The sequence below is a fragment of the Perkinsus marinus genome (assembly GCF_000006405.1).
Source record: "Perkinsus marinus ATCC 50983 genomic scaffold scf_1104296963336, whole genome shotgun sequence".
Classification (NCBI taxonomy): Eukaryota; Perkinsozoa; order Perkinsida; family Perkinsidae; genus Perkinsus; species Perkinsus marinus.
In genome coordinates, this window is record NW_003205098.1 from 163 (window position 1) to 1033 (window position 871).

At 52.5% G+C, this 871-nt stretch overlaps 1 protein-coding gene across 1 annotated transcript; it reads right to left on the reverse strand.

Annotated features, from left to right (window-relative positions):
• Positions 1-212: 212 nt before the first annotated feature.
• On the reverse strand, positions 213-737 carry Pmar_PMAR014172 (hypothetical protein; the record flags this gene model as incomplete). Its single annotated transcript, XM_002771166.1, has 3 exons — positions 213-417; positions 456-552; positions 601-737. Coding segments are annotated over 3 exons (439 nt in total), but the record flags the coding sequence as incomplete, so codon positions are not given.
• Between the last annotated feature and the right edge of the window lie 134 nt (positions 738-871).

Consider the following 871-nt stretch of genomic DNA (forward strand, 5'->3'; position numbering starts at 1 on the left):
AGGTACAATTCTCTCGCGGGTGGAATTTCTGTTTGCTCTCCTCCGTGGTTAGTCTAGCTCTATGCCGTCTGAATTGCAGAAGGCTAGATAGACTTTCGCCCCATTATACTGTTGGAAAGCTCAGAGCATGGTCTGGAATCTTTGTTACTTCATCCAGATGGTGAAGGGAAATCGTTGATAATCACATCTACGACTCCGTCAAGGCTGAGGACCTACCCTTCCAGCTCTGCCGAACTGTTGCTGTAGGCTGTGGCTCGAGCCCGGATACCCCATAGATATGCAACAGTCAAGACTGCCGATGTCCACGCCTAGTTCGAGCGCGCTGGTACAGATCACACCCAGTACTTGATGCGAGAATATCTGTTGCTCGATGCCTCGCCGACAATCCTGGGTATAGCCGCTTCGATAGGACACAACCTAGGAACGGGGAGCACTTCTAGAAGGCGATTATGAACTGCACTCACTTGCTCTTCCGAGCCTTTCTTCATCAATGCTCTCACTCGAGAGAGCATTATTTCAACCATTTGACGGTACCGAGCAAAACATATGGTCCTGAAAGAGAAGTGAAGCCGTCGAGGAGGAACAGCCTGGTCGCCATACCTAACGCCCATCTGGACCAAGGTCGCCATCAGCTTGGACGTCTCAGCCACGAACCCTGTGGACGTCTCCTGCCCAAGGCCAGCACTCGTGTTGAGGATATGAGCAGTGATCTTGTCCTGGCCAAGAGCTACATGCATGAGCAGCAGAAAGGGCTACACCTTCACAGCGTCATCTGTCCCAGCTTTTCCGGCGTTCTTCTCGCTGTAGTCGTTGGGTCGCCATATAACAACCCATCGAGGCCCTCGAGGAGCTCCATCGGCATCGACACCGA